Source organism: Castor canadensis, chromosome 1, assembly GCF_047511655.1.
Source record: "Castor canadensis chromosome 1, mCasCan1.hap1v2, whole genome shotgun sequence".
Lineage (NCBI taxonomy): Eukaryota > Metazoa > Chordata > Mammalia > Rodentia > Castoridae > Castor > Castor canadensis.
The window spans coordinates 15,493,356-15,509,728 of NC_133386.1; the positions used below are offsets into that span (position 1 = coordinate 15,493,356).

The window sequence follows — 16,373 nt, forward strand, 5'->3', positions numbered from 1 at the left end:
TAGCATTATCATTTATAGAAAGATGGGTGTGACTAGATAGTGATGAAATCTAATCTTACTGGAGGAATATGATTGAAGAAAAAGAATAGCTAATAAACAACATTTTGGGGCTAGTGTTTTCATCACTGGGGATGGAAGGCTCTGGCTGTAGGTTTTGTGCTTGGGGCTCTCAGTATAAATCCTTTTTCTGAGAAGATAAGAATTTTGAGCAGACTGCATCTTGCTACTTCTTCTCAGGGGTTAACAGAGAGATTCCTTGACAATATTTAAGTCTCTATGTTCTAAATTTATTCTTATCATCCCTCCCCCAAGCATTAATTTATCTCCAGAGTGGAGTTTCTGGGAGGAGGAAGTATCTCCAGGCTTGTCCAGCCTCTAGGTGTACCTCACCTGGAAATGAAAGACTGGCATTCATCACTCAAGTACACAGAGCTGGAAGGGGACTCAGACACCTGCCAGTCCAATCCCTGACTTTAGGGTGAGAAAAAAGCATGGCCTGGTAAAGAGGAAGTAGTTTATTTTAGGTCACACATCACACTAATGGCATAGCTGTAGATAGCATGAAAGCTCATTAAGCCCAGCCCTGCACTCGATTAGAAACACATCTACTGAACGATCATTTCCTGATAAGACTCCAGAAAGCTGGGGCAAGACTCTGCATCTTAATGTCTTCAAAGTAGCACCTTGAGGGCTGGGATGTAGCTCGGTGGTACAGCGCTTGCCTAGCATGCGTGAGGCCCTGGGTTTGATCCCAGCACCAAAAAAGAAAAGACAAAAAAAAAAAAAAAAAAAACCTCTCCCCAAAGTAGCACCTTGATAGTAATTTCTAGAACAGGTTGAACACAATAAGAATGGGAACAGTGGGGTGTCTCTCCTGCTCTTTCACTGGGGTCATCATCCCAACGAAAAGAAACCTTCCCACCTGCCCATCAACAAACAATGACTGAAAGATTCCCACGTCAAGCAGCATCACAGGCTTACGCCCTGATCACAGGTCACAAATATTCATAGATAAGTCACACAGCACAAGAGAGCACTGTGATAGCAACTGAGGCTGGGTGGAGGTTGTAAATGCTTGAGATTTCGTGGAAGGTCCTCTGAGGTGGTGATATTTGCTTACAGGGGGAGTTGGAGAAGACAGTTATTTAAGAAATGAGATTGCAAGTCCAAGAAAGAATAAGCTTGGTGTATCCTTGTGTGAGGTGTAGAAAGGAAGCCATTGTAGCTGGAGTTTGGCAACAGAAAGCTGGACGACAACTAAGTATAAGAAGTACTGTGGATCACAGCTGGGGCCAGAATGCAGCAGACCAGCATGAAGGTACTCCATAGGTCAGAGACAGGAGTCTTTTAGAATTACAGCCTGATAGGGTGAGACTACAGATTTGTAACAGTGTACCACTGCACATGCATGTTAGGATGGAGTGACTCAGGGATTAAGTTGTGTATTCAAGCTAAAATTAGTCATCTTGTCTTCAGGGTTTGGGTATTTTATCTTCCCTGAGTAATTACTCTAAATATCTCTTTCTTTTTGAGTAAGACCATAAAAAAGAAAATGGTGAGTTTTCCTACTTGAACTGAGATCCCTTCCTTAGATGAGCAAGTAAAGGAAACTGTTCTCTTTTACAAAGTGTAGTACATGTGAGATTTTCTTTGACCACTGATGGAACTTGCAGGCGGGTGACAACCTTGAAGGTCTTACTGCTTTACACTGAATGAGGATAAGGAATGGGCTTCTCCCCTTCTGGTCGGCAAGGACTCTAAACTGACTTCTTTTTCTCACAGCCTAAATGGGTCATTTGAACTCGTTGCACCCACAGAGACACATGTGCACGTGGGAATGGAAAATGGTCTGTTAGGTCTGTTAGTGGTGGGTAAAACCTACCACTGTGAAGAGGTTGGAGACATTTGGGCGTATGAAAATGCTCCACCTCCCTTTGTCTTATATGACATTATTTGTCTCCCATGGTTTACTTTCTAGATTACATTCTGAGAAAGAAAAGTATGGGTCAAGGAATGTTATCTTGACACATATGTAACCTGCTCTATAAAGGTTTCACTTGCTCCTCAAGCAAAATTAACTGGACGGTCTTCAGAGCTGTTGAAGTATGTTGATTCTATGACTTCCTGCTACTGTTGTACAATGGTGTCATTATTTCTACACTGCTAGACCTAGCCCAAAGATTCACCCACAATAACGACTCAACATAGGTATACTGAATACTGAAAAAAAAAAGACATTTTCCCCTTCTCATCTTTAGAGGAAGGAAGAGAGCTTTGATGATTTTAATCTGCTAAGAAACAAACATAAACATTTATTTTGGAGCAATGGAGCAATGGTCTTTATTCACTCTTCATCCTTTTTTTTTCTTTCTTCTTGTGATACTAGGTTTGAAGTTATGGCTTTGTACTTGCTAGGCAGGTGCTCTACTGCTTTGAGCCACAACTCTTGTCCTTTTCTTCTGGTTATTTTGGAGATAAGGTTTTTCTTTTTGTCCTGGCCAGCCTGGACTGGGATCCTTCTAGTTTAGGCTTCTTACTGTTGCTTGGATGACAGGTATGCACCACTGTGCCCAGCTTTTTTCCACTAAGATGGGGGTCTCACAAACTATTTTGCCTAGCTGGCCTGGAACTATGCTCTTCCTGATCTCAGCCTCCATGTAGCGTGGGATGACAGGTGCACGCCACTGCTCCCAGTTATTTGTTGCGATGCGGCTTCATGAACTTTATTTTTGCCAGGGATGGCCTTGAACCACACTGTAATCCTAATGATCTCTGCCTCCCAGGTAGCTGAAATTGAAGGCATGAGCCACTGGTGCCCAGCCTATTCTTCATTCTTAAAGAAAGACTGAAGTTACAGTTTGGATAACTTTTCTGTATTCCAACAGAGGGATGATGTTTATTTAATAATAATAATTTTTAAAAGGGCTTGGGGCATGGCTGAAGTGGTAGAATGCCTGCCTGGCAAACTTGAGACTCTGAGTTTAAATCTTAGTACAGCAAAAAAAGAGAAAAAAGTGACATTTGTTTTTCAGTTGGCAATAAAAAGAACTTTTGAAGTTTACAAGGCTGGTTCAAATGAAAACAGTGGTTTATTTTGACTAACCCAGTTTCCTGACCATTTGGAGACTTATTCCAGACACCAGGCCAGAGACTGAAATTTCTAGGGTAGCATAGAGATTACAGAGAAAGAGATTTGGCCACTGAAAACAAAAATGAACTCTCAATTGTATTCCAAAACATTTCATGGTGGAAATTTTGTGAAATAGCAATTCAAATCTCATCATATTTGAAAGCTGAAAAAAAGACAGTAAGAGAAAGTAGCTGGGTGCTCATGCCTGTAATTCTAGCTACTCAGGAGGCAGAGATCAGGAAGATCACAGTTCGAAGCCAGCCCAAGAAAATAGTGAGACTCTGTCTTGAAAAACTCCTTCACAAAAATAGGGCTGGTGGGGTGGCTCAAGGTAAAGGCCCTGAGTTCAAACCCCTGTACCACAAAGAAAAGCTAGATGAATGTAGTGATTGAGAAATTGTAATACATTATAAACATTATTAAAGGACACTCTACTTTTTTTTGTTGGTGGGACTGGGGTTTGAGCTCTGGGCTTCGTACTTGCAAAGAAGACGCTCTACCATTTGAGCCACACCTCCCGTCTTAAAGGATGTTTTAAAAGGTGGATTGAAGAGATAAATATATGTCTATGCTTGGGTGACTCAGCATTGTAAAGATGTCAATTCTGACAAAACTAATTTATACTTTCAATGCAATTTCAATAAAAATCCCAACAATGTGCTTCATGAAACGTGACAAACTAATTTTTAAAAAAAGTCACTTGTCAGGACAGAGTCAGGAAAAGCTAAGCCAGTGTTGAAAAAGAGCAAAGCAGACTTAATAAATAAGCAATGTTTTGTAGACAAAGCTGGATAAACAGACTAATGAAGAAAGGATACACAGCCCAGACCCCACCCACAGGCCCAGGTGAACTCTGCTCACAAGGGATGTGGAACTGCAAACCAGTCTGGAAGGTTGCACACCTCAGTGGCAACAAGACCACTGGTAGCCAGATGAAGTAAGAATGTGGGTCTCCTAACATTCGCCAAACTGTATTCAGTGTTAGAAAGATAAAGACAAATATGGGCAACAAAATTTTAGGAGTTTTTGGAAAAAAAAAAAAAAGTAGAGTTGCGTTCATGACCTGAGTTTGGCAGATAATTTGAACTCCCAGGCAGGCACTCTACCACTTGAGGCACGACCCTAGCACTTGGGAGATAATTTTTAAATACAACACAAAATCTTCAGACTATAGGAAGTATATTTTGAGTTGTCAAACCTCTAAATTATACAACTTGTTTGCAAAGAAACCATAATTAAAGTTAAAAGAGATGTCTGATATTAGGAGATATACGTAACTCACATAATCCACAAAGATCTCCAGCCAGAATTCATCAACAACTGTTATACAACGAGGGAAAAAAAATCCCAACAGGAAAACAGACAATGGGTATGAGCCAGAAAAATCACAGAAGATATTCAAGAAAGCAAAGACGCTCACTCTTAATGCAGTTGGCACACTGCAAATTGGCACCCCACGGAGCATCCCATTGCTGCTAAACGCAGAAGAGCTATCAATATCAGAAACGATGCTGAGTGAAAAAAATCTCTAAGAGAGTCATACCACTTATACCAGATTTGAAATAAGTGAAAGCACACAACATGTTTTAAATAAATACATATATAGTAATGGCCAAGAAAAAACCAGAAGACAAGGACCCCCCCTAAAAAAACAAACAAACAAACAAAAACCCTGGTTCTTAGGTAATAGGGACAGTGGTGCACTGAGCCAGGTTATACTGGTTTTCCAGAAACAATCTTGCACCTGTCTTCCTAATTCATCTTCAGTGATTCTTAAGAGTCTTGAATCCACTGTGGCAGGAATGTTTACAACATAGAAATCAGCAAACTGTAATTTCAGATGTCTCCTATCCTCATCCCACGTTGAGACCTGGTTACCAGCACATCCATCCATGCTATTGAGGAAGGGCTTGAAGTGGCTTCAATATTACTCGTAAAGTCTCTATGCTTCAAGAAATGTCTGAAGCAAACGTGGCACAGAAAAGGCTTTGATACAGTCGGTGTGTATCAGCTTCCTCTCTGCTTTTCTGTAATTGGGAAATTTAACCTCAGTGTCCCTCATCCCATATGCTTGGGAACAGAAGTGGTTTTGGCTTTCAGATGTTTTTGGATTTGAGGATATTTGTGTACACATATATACATAATGAAATATCTGGGGACCAGATCCAAGTCTAAGTACAAAATCCATTTGTTTTGTCTACACCATATACATGGAGTCTAAGGGCATCTGACACGTTATTTTTACTGCATCTTTGTTTTACCAGGGACACATCACATGAGGTCAGATAGGAAATTTTCTACTTTGTCATGTTAGTGCCCAAAACATTTCAGATTATGGAGCATTTTGGATTTTGGATTTCCAGATCAGGGATGCTCAACCTGTATTTCTTTAAAAAGAAGCCTAGTCAGCTGAATTTTTCAAGCCAGGATAAAATGCATTCTTTTGCCGTCTAATTCTGGAAAGTTAAGTCTTGTTTATGGGAGCACAATATCAATGTATTGTGTTGAAAAGCCTGAACCTGAACTGATCAAGCCCTGACATTGATTTGCCAAAAAGCTGTATCTTGGAAATCAACTGACACAAAGTATATGCTACAAGATTCAAAAGCAGCATTGACATAAAAAGTCACATGAATGCTTTTACTTAACCAAATACAAGCTTTTGCCTAACAGGAGCTCTAAAAATTTAGATATGAGGTTTAAGAGAAAGGAAGTAGAAATAAAACAGTATAGATAATTCAATGGCAAAAGTTAAAGGAGATATTTTTGAAAGCGGTTAAAGATATTAGTGATGTGACAAAAGTAAATAATCAAAGCGGACCAGACTGGATTTCCAGCCCTATGTCTTTGAGCATGGGACTTTCCTTCTCTGTAAAATGTGTGTAGAGTGTATAATAGCCTCATGTATGATAGAATAATGTACAATAGCACTGGGCTCATGACAGGATTAAATGAGGAAATGTATGAACAGGGAAAGTGCAAATGTGATCTCACAGAGACAAGCATGAACAAGGTCATTTGTAATCGTATCACCGCATCAATGTTCCATGTATGTGTCACCCTCAGGGTACTCACTCCCTCTGACTCAGGTATATTTTAGACAGGTCTGACTTCCCGGGTCAATGAACATCCAATAGAAAAGAACAGAGAATGGGTTCAGAAACATAAAAGTCTTCCCAATCATCCAACTTTCACAGGCTGAATCACGTCTGGCTAACTCATTTTTATTTCTCTTTAAATTAGGAGACACAAGAACATTTAAGTTCCATGGAATACATCCCTCCACAGTCAGCCACACTTCATGAACATGGCTTCAAAAGCAGGCTCCAGTCTGGCAGGAGGGCACATGGCAGAATGCCTGGGATTTGGAGCCAGCGGGCCCCAGACGGTGCACATGAGGTGACAATGTACCTAAGGTCCTCTGGCCTCTGGCATGAAGGACATGCTCTGTATCTACTTATTACCATCGACTTACAGCCAAAGCATAGGGCCCTAGGCCAGAGGCCTCCCCGCATGTAGCCCTGTTGCCCTTTCCTGGGGTATAGGGTCATTAGCGGGCTATGGTGCAAAGCCACACAAGGGCTCAAGGGATTTTATCACCAGTGACTGCTAAATGGGACCCTAAATAAACACAGCCCATCACTAATGAACATGGGGGGCTCTGGACTCTCTCCGCCTTTTTATCATTGTGTTTATATAGACAGTGCTTCTCCACCATGCTGCATATTACACACATTTGAGGACCTTTGAAAAGCTCGGATGCCCCAGTCCTACCCAGGACCAATGAGTCAGGATTTCTGGTAGGAGGATCCAAAAGCTTCCCAACTGATTCCAGTGTGTGGTCCAGGTGGAGAATCATGGACTCGATACACGAACTGGTTTTTAATCTACAGAGTGGCAAAGAAACCCTGATGCAGCACTGGCGTGTCCTACATCCTGGACTTTCAGAATCAAAGGATGAATCAATTCAACTCTGAGAACCTGTCTGCTGAACGCCAGGCTGGTGCTAGGGGACAGGGACTCAAAGTAGTGAAGGAGATGGGAATTGTGCCCTCTAGGGTCCCACCTTTGTGAGCTTAGGAAGCAAAGAGGGTAGAATTGGTCTTGCATCACAGTTGAGTTACAAAAGGGCAGAGCAGGGTGCAATATTTGGTGGGGTTTTTTGTTTGTTTTGGTGGGACTGAGGTTTGAACTCAGTGCTTTGCACATACAAAGTAGGCACTCTACCACTTCAGTCATAGCTCCAGTCCATTTTGCTCTGGTCATTTTAGAATTGGAATCTTGTGAACTATTTGACTGGGCTGGCCTTGAACTCCGATCCTCTGAATTGCAACCTCCCTCCCAAGTAACTAGGATTACAAGTGTGAGCCACCAGAGCCTGACTGAGGGTACAATTTTATAATGGTATTTTACTCTAACACAATCCACGTCATGACTGGCAACATTTCAGTGCTTGCTCTGCTCTGGCCCCTTTAAGTGTGTCAGCTCAGTGAGCTTCACCAGGGCCACCAGGGCTCCCTAGTATTCCCACTCATTCAATCAGAGAACGCATGCATGTCTCCTACGGGCTACAAGCTATTTTAGACCCAGGGACAGTAACAAAACAACCAATCCCTGTCTTGCTAGAGGGTTCTGTGAGTGGGGTGGAGAAAGAAGCAGCAGATGTGATCCAACAGTCCATCACAGCGCCATGATGGGCGCCATGGGAGAAAGTACAGGAGGTGGGTGTGTGTGCGTGTGGAGGCTGGCAAGACTCACCTAGAAGGTAAGGTTTGAGCAGAGACTTGAAGTGAGGGAGTCAGGATTCTATTTAGGTTTAAGACTCTCCCACAGACACAGCTTAGCTGGGATACAAATCCTTGTATGCTGAACACCAGCAGCCATGCTCTTGGTCTGCCTACAAATTTGTCTTCCCAGAGATTTCACAATCTGTTATAAAAACTTACTCATTCCTATCTCATTTATCTCCTGTCTTGTTTACTAGTGTGATTTTCTAGCCTAGTGCCTCCTACCTCCTAGATATCTAATACTTGTCTGAGTTAAATTACTTGAAACGATTAATTATTAAGTAATTAAATGGAATTAGCATATTTATAACTTATAGGATTTACTGTGTTTATTGTATCCAGTCTACTCCCTAGGCAGAAATAAATGGATAGGAAATCCAGTGTAGGTGGGAGTGCTAGAAACCATGCAAGCATGTATACTGGATGTCCTCTTATGTCCTGTTGTGGAAAAAGATTTGACTGTCCCACCAGGGCGAGTAGATTTCTTCTCTGAGCCAGGAGGATGGAGAGGGATCGAATACTGACCAAATGTGAGAACCGTATAGGAAACAAGGAAGCTTCCAGCTAGAAAACATAATGGTGCCATGGCCCATAGGAATGCATAAAGCTTAGCTGGGGGTTGGTAGCACACACCTGTAATCTCAGCACTCAGGAGACCGAGTGGTCTCAAAACAACAAGTACAAGGCTTAGTCAGGGATCACGGTAAAGTTTTCGTAAGCTGCGTCCATTTCAGTGAAATTCTTAACGTTCCCATGCGAGAACAATCTTTTAGTATCAACTCACCTATTGAAGTGGTAGATATCCTGTATGTTTCCAAAAAGGGCGGATCTGTCTTCAGTTCCCAGGGGAAGTTTTGTTTGGTCCCTGATGCAGTCAAGGTAATCCTGTGAAGTCAACAAGAAAGATGCCTTCAACATTCCTGACCTTTTCCAAGTCATCTTTAATTATGAGAGATGAAAAGTTCATCTCAATTTCAAATAATTATGACACTAATGTGCTCATTACCTCTCCCACAAGAGCAGAGTTGCTCTCTCATTAATGACTACAATATTTATCTATTTATAGAGTTTTAGTGAGAAGAAAGAGTATGGTATAAAGTCTGTACCCCCCAAATGTGTCGGAGTTCCCTTGAGTGGGCAGTGATTAGAGCCACCCACAATGTTGGCATGAACGTCACCCCCCGTTTTCGTGGCTAATTTTTATGATGAAAACTGATTCCAAAATTCATGTGGCAGGCCACAGAAACAAAAATCCTGAGATGTGACAAAATTGTCTTAAACATAACCTTTGAGTCACAAAGATATCAGTTGTTAAAGCATGGAACCAAATTGTCCCTCAAATACAAATTTACTATTTTGTTTTTACAAAAGCACATAATTCAGTTCTGCTGTGTGATAGACTATATTAATAAGCCATGGAGAAACTGAAATAATTTTACACGTTTTAAGATAGAAACAGCCCTCAAACATATCTAGCATGTGCTCAGAGCCACAGTGGGTAAGTTGATGGCTAAACTGCCATGAGAAGACTGAGAAAGATCTGAAGCACTTGTGTGCTAAAGAGTTCCTCACTGAGCCTTCCTCCCTCCCAGCAGGGCTGGAGAAAGAACTCAGTAGGGGACAAGAATACAATAAAGAAAAAAGTGAGAACAGCTGAAATAACGTAAAATAAAAAAGAAATGCAACCCCCTGCCCAGAGCTGTACAAGGCAGCATGGCTGCCTCCCAAAGGTAACATGGGGAGGGGAAGCCTGACTGCGGGTCCCGTCCATGACCACATCCCACGTGCAATGGCAATCACGGCAGCATTCAGATGCAATGAGCCAAAGGTGAGGCTGAGAATGTTCCCTACACTTCTCCTCCTCACATTCCTTCAATAAAAGGCAAAGCCTTCATTAGTAACGTTCGCTCGTACGCAGCACGTCTCACAGGGCATCAAACACCTTTCCACTATATTTCTCTCATACTAAAAAATAAACAAAACCTACCACATATGAACCAATGCTTGCAAAACTAGATTCACATGCGTGCTTGGCAGTAAAAGCCCACAATGGCAAAGCCAGTTGTCCTTACTGTACATAAAGGCAATGACAAGGAGTTTGTGCACCTGCACAGGAAACAGAGCTAGGGCTCAAGGCAGAGAAGCTAAGGAAGGGGAGAACTGAAGTAAAAGCAGATTTTGAACAACACATAAAACCTTCACTTCCTTAAAAAATATTCATCAATATTTCTGTTACATTTCCCATAGTACAAAGGATGGACTAACACTCAGCCTGCTATCAGTGCTTACAGTTGATAATGGCTTAATACTTCACTGGACATTTTAAAAGGATATTTACATGCAAACTTAAGGTGGTAAAACGAAAGAAGGTGGACAGGCATGATCCACACCGAGACAGCACGCTGAGAGGTGGATTTGAGACAGTGTGTGACGCCGCTTTCACCTGGCTGGCTGCAGACGCTCTGTGCTGTGGCTTTAAGACAATGGACAATCCTTTTTCTCACTTGCAGAAACCCAAGACTACATTTTTCACTTGAGAGAAAGACTGAGTTAAAGAGCTTGAAGAACTTCATCTGGGGTTATAGACAAAGAAGCATGGCCCCCTTCCAGCAAATGATGGCCCATCTCCAATGGAAAGAGTTTCAAATCTTCAGAGTCCATGATACAGACCTTTAGGAGTCCAAATATTTGGAGGTCACTCTAGATAATAGATCAAAGTCATCTGGCCACAATTTGTTCTCTCTACTCATCATAATCCAGTCTTTTAAATATGATACTTTACCCTTGAACCAGTTACTGAACTCTTAATGTGCCACACTGGCCGCTGTAAACAGCTAAGGCCAAAACGAGAGGTCTGAAGCTCGGGGGTAAAAGCTCATTCTGTGCTCAAAACAACGGAGCAAGGAGACCACTGAAATTTATTAGTGCCTGCATTCCATTATTAATTTTATTGGCATGTCAGAACCTGTTGGTTACCCTGCTGTTCCCAATGAAGGATCAATTAAAACTTTAGCACTGAAAATAAGTATTCTCTGAGAGGATCAAAGGGGAAGGAGAGGACAGCAAGATACATTCAAAAAAGAAAAAGCCTTTCCACTATTGGAGTAGTTTTAAAATTTCCTTTCAAGTATTTATCTGTTAATTAGTTTATGTCCTTAAGCTCCCACCAATATAAGATTTGTACATGACTGTCCTACTCCCATTAACTTTTCATTTCCTGAACCGTTGTCGTTGGAAATATCCAAGTAGAGCCCAACTTGATGCTATCAAAGTGTGGTAAATGGGAAGGAACCAGTTTGCAAATTATTTGTTTCTAATCTCTAATAAGATAAGCACAGAAATGGAGACTAAGTATGTACTTGTATTTGATGTGTCTTACTCTTTTTTGTTTGAATTTTTCTAGTAATTCATTTTTTTATCCTATTTTACAAAAGCATCTGAGTGTCACAGGTTGGAGAAAAATACACGTGTCTGTGCATGCACACATACACACACAAGCACACGTACACTGTCCCTAACTGTAGAGATCTGGAAAATCCCTTGTCTAGATAACAGTCCACAAGGGCACAGTAGACCTCTCTACTTTTCTACACCATACAAAGTTCTATAGAGATTCCCTGGACAGAAGGCAAATTCAGGGACCATGGAAACTTATCTTATTTCTGTAAGATGCCCTGAAAGAATTTAATCACCCCTCCATCCCTGGTTTTTCTCTCAAATCACATTTCAAATGTGCTTGCCTGGTTAGCATGGTAATGAAGAAAAACCATAACAAGAAAAAGAGTTCTTTACAATGAGAGTGTCTATCATCTATCTACACTTTATATACTTCCTCCCTTCCACGCTCCTCTGGCTTGCACATACTCCCATCGTAGAAACAAAATGAAAAGGGGAAGGTTTCTGTTCCCAAGTCCTCTTGCTCATATCTCAGAATTGTACCTGGTGGCTGTAAAGTTGGTGCCTTTTGGTCTAGCTGCTGTTAGTGCTTCCACGTTGATAGAGCGATTGAATTTTTTTTTGGGAGGGGCGGATTTTCCATTTTTCCAATTCCTGTCTTTTCCAGAAAGTAGTCACCTGCGATGTATTACATTTGGGATGCCACTGGAACTAGAATGACTTACACGTATGTATCGATTTACAGCTTAAAAGCACAGTCACATTCATTCCTACAACCACCACGGCCCTTTCTGAGGACATAAGAATGGGTGCCAAGTTCTGTTTTTACAAACTAGGAATATAAAAAAATGAATCACATATGAACCCTTGCTCCAAGGAGCTCCCTGACTAGCTGAAAAGACAAGTATAAACAAACAGGTCCCATCCAGTGGTCTGGCCACAGGACTGATAAATATTCAGTGTCAGGTGAGGTCCACACATAAAGGGCCATGTGATCAGATCCAGGAAGAAGAGGAGCTGGGGGGTAAGCTGACTCTCTGAGGATGAGTAGGGGTTTTAAATACAGAGAAAAGAAGGAGACCACAGCACTCAGGAGGATAAAGATGAGAAAACAGGCACATGGTGACAAAAAGTCAGGACCCTGACAGGAGTGGCCATGGACTGATTCAGGATGAGAGGATGTCAGAAGGTGACCCTGGGGATGGAACAGCTGTGGGAGGCTTCTTCTTATCATGAAGGTGGTGGCAGTTGCTGATGGATGTAATGTGATCAGAAATCATCCCAGCATCAGTAGACAACAGAAGAATATCAGAGGACAGCAATGCAGGACAGCACAGACCAAGGCCTGAACCTGAGTTCAGTGGAGAGGAGGGATATTTGATGAGACAAAGAGAATGAGAGAAAGGAGCAAGTCCAGGGCAAAAGCCACCGTTTAAGCAACTGGTCGACCATGCTGGCTTCAGGAGCACGATGTCTGGGGCACCCCTCTCTTCTCTGACTTTGCACCCTGAAGGAGTGGGTGAGTTAAAAGGCAGTGAGTGCACAGGACCCTCCGTCTTCTGAGGGCCACGATGGAGAGACAGCTGGGCTGTGCTCCCTGGAACCCATTGGTGAGCTTTCCCACTCTCTCCTCCAGTGCTCTCCAGAGTCACTCTCAGAGGTGATTATGGTTAATGGTGTGGTGTCTGGGCTTCCACACTGTGTCCTAGGAGGAGGGTGAGTATATCTGTCAAAATGACATTCTACGTTTGATTCACAATTTTATTTTTTCCAAATGTGTGTAAACATGTATAACTCCTGTAGGTAAATACAGTTCTTTCTTATTGCTTATAATGGCTTCACTTTATTAAATATATTATTATAATGTATTTAATAAAGATTCAGGCACATATTTATGAAGGAGAAAGGGGATGCTCAGAAACAATGATAATATGATCCCTGTCCTCTAGGTACCCACTGCAAGTGAGCAAGGGAGAAAAACACTTAAAAGCAACAAGTTTCAGAATAACGACTTAAGTGCACTAAGAATCATTTAGAGTGCTGTGAAAGTACAGAAGAGTACTTTCAAATAAGTCACGCACAGGGCTATGGTAACAATTCCTGCCATGGCCAGCCATCAAGTAGCCCAAGTCTAATCTGCAAACCAATCTCTCCTTTCTTTCCAGATCCACATCTACAGAGAGGAAAGTACAGCCAGAGAAATGGGAACCAGGGTGTCGCCCTCATCCATCAGGCTGGATACAAGAGCTCTCTTTGTGGGGACAACTTTTCTCTGAGTCTGTATCATGTAGACCCCACACCACAGAATGGGGCTAGACACAGGAGGTATAAGGAACACTTCAAAGTTTTTTTGCCAATATCATTGAAGGGAGGGGGAGGAGGAGGAAAAGGAGAATAAAGAGAGGAGGGAAGTGGGGAAAGAAAGATGGGGGAAGAGAAAGAGTGAGTAGAAAGAAAAATAGAAGTAATGACAAAGGGAGGAAGAAGAAGTAAGAGGGAGAAGGGAGAGAAAAAAAGGGAGGAGAGAGGGGGAGGGAAAAAGGAAGAAGGGGGTGGAGCGCAAGCCTGCCTGTCACTGAAGCAGCTGTCACTGCGAGGACATCAGTTTTCACTTCAAGTTTTCCTGATTTATCATTTTGAGGCTGATCCTATGGCTCTGAGATGTTTTTGGAAAGAATAGTAAACTGGAAGGTTTCACCCCACTTACCTTCTAGACTACTTTCCACTCATGAAACTTCAGTTAAAAAATGTCAGGAATGGCTTTCCTGTAAAGCTGGGACAATTGATACTTGTGCTCCTTCAGTCCATTGTCTCTGGACTTCCTTTGACAGAAGGTTGCTAAGGAGCTCCTCACAGAGAGGACAGGGGGACAGCAAGACCTGGAAGGGCCCGGACAGGGCAGCTTTTCCCAGAAAGAGAAACTTGGGGACAAGGTGGGAAAACAGGAATTTTGTTAAAAACAGAAATGTGGAGTAGAAAGAAATACATCTTGACTTGGAAATGAGTGGGAATATTTGTTTGGGTTCCCCCTAAATGTTTCTTTAAGCAGAAAACATTTATGAACTGGGAGTTTACAGTAACCTAATGATATTCACAAGATTTTAAGAAACAAGATTAGCATCAACATATTAATGTGTAGATTTATTTATTTGCTTATTTATTTGAAACAGGGTCTTGCAAAATTGCCCAGGCTGGCCTTGAACTCTCAATCTTCCCACCTCAGCCACCTCAGTAGCTGGAATTATAGGCCTTATATGAAGTTCTTGAAGCCCAGGGTATCCATCTTTTCCTGCACTTCTGATAGTCATTATAGACACCAATTGCCTTTATTTAATTTACTTCATGTTGATATCATTTATTTACTTTCATACTGACATACACAAATATAATAAAATTTGAAGAATGTTATCAAAATTGAAGCTTGGTACAAATAAAACACTAAAAGAATCTCATATTTTCCTTTTCATTAAAAAAAATTAGAAAAGTTCTTACAAGAGGTCTTTCTTTTCTTTTTTATGATGGGGTCTTGCTAGCCTAGGCTACCCTGGAACTGGAGATTCTCCTGCCTAAGCCTCACGAGTACGGGGATTACAGTATGCCTACAAGAGTTCTTTTGTAATAACACAGCAGGATTTATGATTTGGTTAAAAATTATGCTTAAGACAACATTCTTGTATGCAAACATTCTTCTTAAAACAGGAGGTCGGCATGGCCATGGAGCCCTGCTGTACAGTGAAATATCTTCCCTCCCCATTTGCAACCCACCATTCCTTTTTTATTATTTTATTCATATGTGTGTACAAGGCTTGGGTCATTTCTCCCCCACCCCTCCCTTACCACCACCCCGCCCCCTCCATCTCCCCCCATCCCCTCGATACCCAGCAGGAACTATTTTGCCCTTATTTCTAATCTTGTTGAAGAGAGAGTATAAGCAATAATAGGAAGGAACAAGGGTTTTTGCTGGTTGAGATAAGGATAGCTATACAGGGCATTGACTCACATTGATTTCCTGTGCATGTGTGTTACCTTGTAGGTTAATTCTTTTTGATCTCACCTTGTCTCTAGTTCCTGGTCCCCTTTTCCTATTGGCCTCAGTTGCTTTAAGGTATCTGCTTTAGTTTCTCTGCATTGAGGGCAACAAATGCTATCTAGTTTTTTCGGTGTCTTACCTGTCCTCATACCTCCCTTGTGTGCTCTCGCTTTTATCATGTGCTCAAAGTCCAATCCCCTTGTTGTGTTTGCCCTTGATCTAATGTCCGCATATGAGGGAGAACATACGATTTTTGGTCTTTTGGGCCAGGCTAACCTCACTCAGAATGATGTTTTCCAATTTTCCAATTCCATCCATTTACCAGCGAATGATAACATTTTGTTCTTCTTCATGGCTGCATAAAATTCCATTGTGTATAGATACCACATCTTGGCTGTTTCCATAACTTGGCTATTGTGAATAGTGCCACAATAAACACGGGTGTGCAGGTGCCTCTGGAGTAACCTGTGTCACAGTCTTTTGGGTAGATCCCCAAGAGTGGTATTGCTGGATCAAATGGTAGATCAATATTTAGCTTTTTAAGTAGCCTCCAAATTTTTTTCCTGAGTGGTTGTACTAGTTTACATTCCCACCAACAGTGTAAGAGGGTTCCTTTTTCCCCACATCCTCGCCAACACCTGTTGTTAGTGGTGTTGCTAATGGTGGCTATTCTAACAGGGGTGAGGTGGAATCTTAGTGTGGTTTTAATTTGCATTTCCTTTATTGCTAGAGATGGTGAGCATTTTTTCATGTGTTTTTTGGCCATTTGAATTTCTTCTTTTGAGAAAGTTCTGTTTAGTTCACTTGCCCATTTCTTTATTGGTTCATTAGTTTTGGGAGAATTTAGTTTTTTAAGTTCCCTATATATTCTGGTTATCAGTCCTTTGTCTGATGTATAGTTGGCAAATATTTTCTCCCACTCTGTGGGTGTTCTCTTCAGTTTAGAGACCATTTCTTTTGATGAACAGAAGCTTTTTAGCTTTATGAGGTCCCATTTATCTATGCTATCTCTTAGTTGCTGTGCATCTGG

General features: G+C 41.7%; 1 protein-coding gene across 13 annotated transcripts in view; it reads right to left on the reverse strand.

Moving 5' to 3' along the window:
- The window catches only part of Plekhg1 (pleckstrin homology and RhoGEF domain containing G1), a 200,321-nt gene that overhangs the window by 37,561 nt on the left and 146,387 nt on the right, over positions 1 to 16,373 (reverse strand). For all 13 annotated transcript variants that reach the window (XM_074072328.1, XM_074072332.1, XM_074072330.1 and 10 more), the window contains one exon: positions 8,702 to 8,802. In XM_074072328.1, coding sequence (XP_073928429.1) covers positions 8,702 to 8,802 — 101 coding nt within the window. The remainder of the gene's footprint in view (positions 1 to 8,701; positions 8,803 to 16,373) is intronic.